This window comes from Octodon degus, unplaced genomic scaffold, assembly GCF_000260255.1.
Source record: "Octodon degus isolate 3935 unplaced genomic scaffold, OctDeg1.0 scaffold00310, whole genome shotgun sequence".
Taxonomy (NCBI): Eukaryota; Metazoa; Chordata; class Mammalia; order Rodentia; family Octodontidae; genus Octodon; species Octodon degus.
In genome coordinates, this window is record NW_004524886.1 from 534234 (window position 1) to 536033 (window position 1800).

The window sequence follows — 1800 nt, forward strand, 5'->3', positions numbered from 1 at the left end:
TGGAATTCTGATAAAAGTTCTTTATTCCCATGCTTTCAGTCTTGGCCTGAGGGCTTCTCTCAGAGTTACAGCGCGGACTTATTTAGGGACTACATGACAACAAAATCGTCACTCTCTAAACCACAGTGAGGAGAGAGACGCACAATGCCAGAAACATGGAAGAAGGAAGAAGCAAGGGGCAGCCACCACACCAAGGGCCACTGGGCTCCAGCCAGAGGCCACCAGCCCTCAGCACAGAGAAAGGGAGGGCCTGCTTCCTCTTCTGTCACTTGACTGCAATGCTACCATCTCTGCGAAAAGTGAAAGCAGTCATAGACACCCAACCTGTGGCTAAGGACAGTAAATACAACAGATTTAAATAAAGCTATGAGCTCATTTTAAATTGTGCAGTTTCATACCATGCAACCCTTTCTGAACATGGTGCCAATTCATGCGCAAAGGTCAGGGCTCAGGGGCCAAGGTGGGAAATCCACCTGTCTTCCAACTTCTGCACTGAGGCTCTGTGTGTGGTCGTGAGTAGCTCCCACCAGTGACGAACCCACCATCCGTTAGAAAAGAAGTTTCTAATGCTTGCTCCTCAAGCTCTCTCTGTGGGGCTCTTGACCATCAGCAAGCCCCCCAGGAAGCTGTCCCCAAGATTCTCTTCAATGCTGCCTTCACCTCCTTATTCCTCAGGGTGTAAATGAGGGGGTTGAGCACGGGCGTCACCACAGTGTAGAAGAGGGAAACAAACTTGCCCTGGTCCTTGGAGCGGCTCTTGGCCGGCTGCAGGTACATGAAGATGATGGTGCCATAGAAGATGACGACCACCAGCAGGTGGGACGAGCAGGTGCCAAAGGCCTTGCGCCTGCCTGCTGCTGACGCGATGCCCAGCACTGCCCGGGCGATGAGCCCATAGGAGCCCAGGATGAAGGACACGGGTACCAGCAGGAACAAGACGCTGGCCACAAAGAGCTCGGCCTCATTGAAGGTGGTGTCCACACAAGCCAGCTTGATGAGCACTGGGACCTCACAGAAGAAGTGGTCCACAATTCTGTGCCCACAGAGGGGCAGCTGAAGGGTGAGTGTGGACTGCACCAGGGTGGTGGCCATGCCACTGAGCCATGCCACGGATGCCAGGGCATGACAGAGCCGAGGGTGCATGACAGCGGCGTAGTGCAGAGGACGGCAGACAGCGACATAGCGGTCGTAGGACATCACAGCCAGAAGGACACACTCTGTGGAGCCCAGGGCAAGGGACACATAGAGCTGGACCACGCAGCCTGCATAGGAGATGGAGTTATCTGCACCCCCTAGGTTGACAAGGAGCTGTGGGACGATGCTGCTGGTGAAGCAGAGGTCCAGGAAGGAGAGATGCGAGAGGAAGAAGTACATGGGCGTGCGGAGCTTGGCATCCAGGAGCGACATTAGGATGATGCTGGCATTGCCCACCAGGGTCGTGAGGTAAAGGAGCAAAATCACCACAAAGAGCACGAGCTCCAGCTGCGGCCGGTCAGAGAAACCCATCAGAAGGAACCCAGGGAGTCCACTGCCATTGGTCCACCGCATGGCCCTTTCTGGGTCATCACCCTTGGCCGAGCCTTATCAGCGAGAAACCACAGCACTTGAGGCCACACACTTGACAATGAAGACGTGAGTTCAGGAAGGAACACTCCAGACCTAAGAGGAAAGGCCAAAGTGGGAAAGTCAGCTGTGATTCCTCCCCATCCACACGTGTCAGGCCCAGCCTGCTGGCCACGGGTTCCCCTGTACCTGGATGGTACACAGAAGTTAGAAACAACCTTCAGTTGTAGCATCATT

The 1800-nt window shown here is 54.7% G+C and overlaps 1 protein-coding gene across 1 annotated transcript; it reads right to left on the minus strand.

Moving 5' to 3' along the window:
• Positions 1 to 606: 606 nt before the first annotated feature.
• On the minus strand, positions 607 to 1548 carry LOC101560600 (olfactory receptor 2G2-like). Its single transcript, XM_004647522.1, has one exon. The coding sequence runs from the start codon at positions 1546 to 1548 to the stop codon at positions 607 to 609; it is 942 nt and encodes a 313-aa protein (XP_004647579.1).
• Positions 1549 to 1800: the final 252 nt, after the last annotated feature.

Coding starts and splice junctions, on each gene's coding strand:
- LOC101560600 (XM_004647522.1), bottom strand. CDS start 1,548: ATGCGGTGGACCAATGGCAGTGGACTCCCTGGGTTCCTTCTGATGGGT.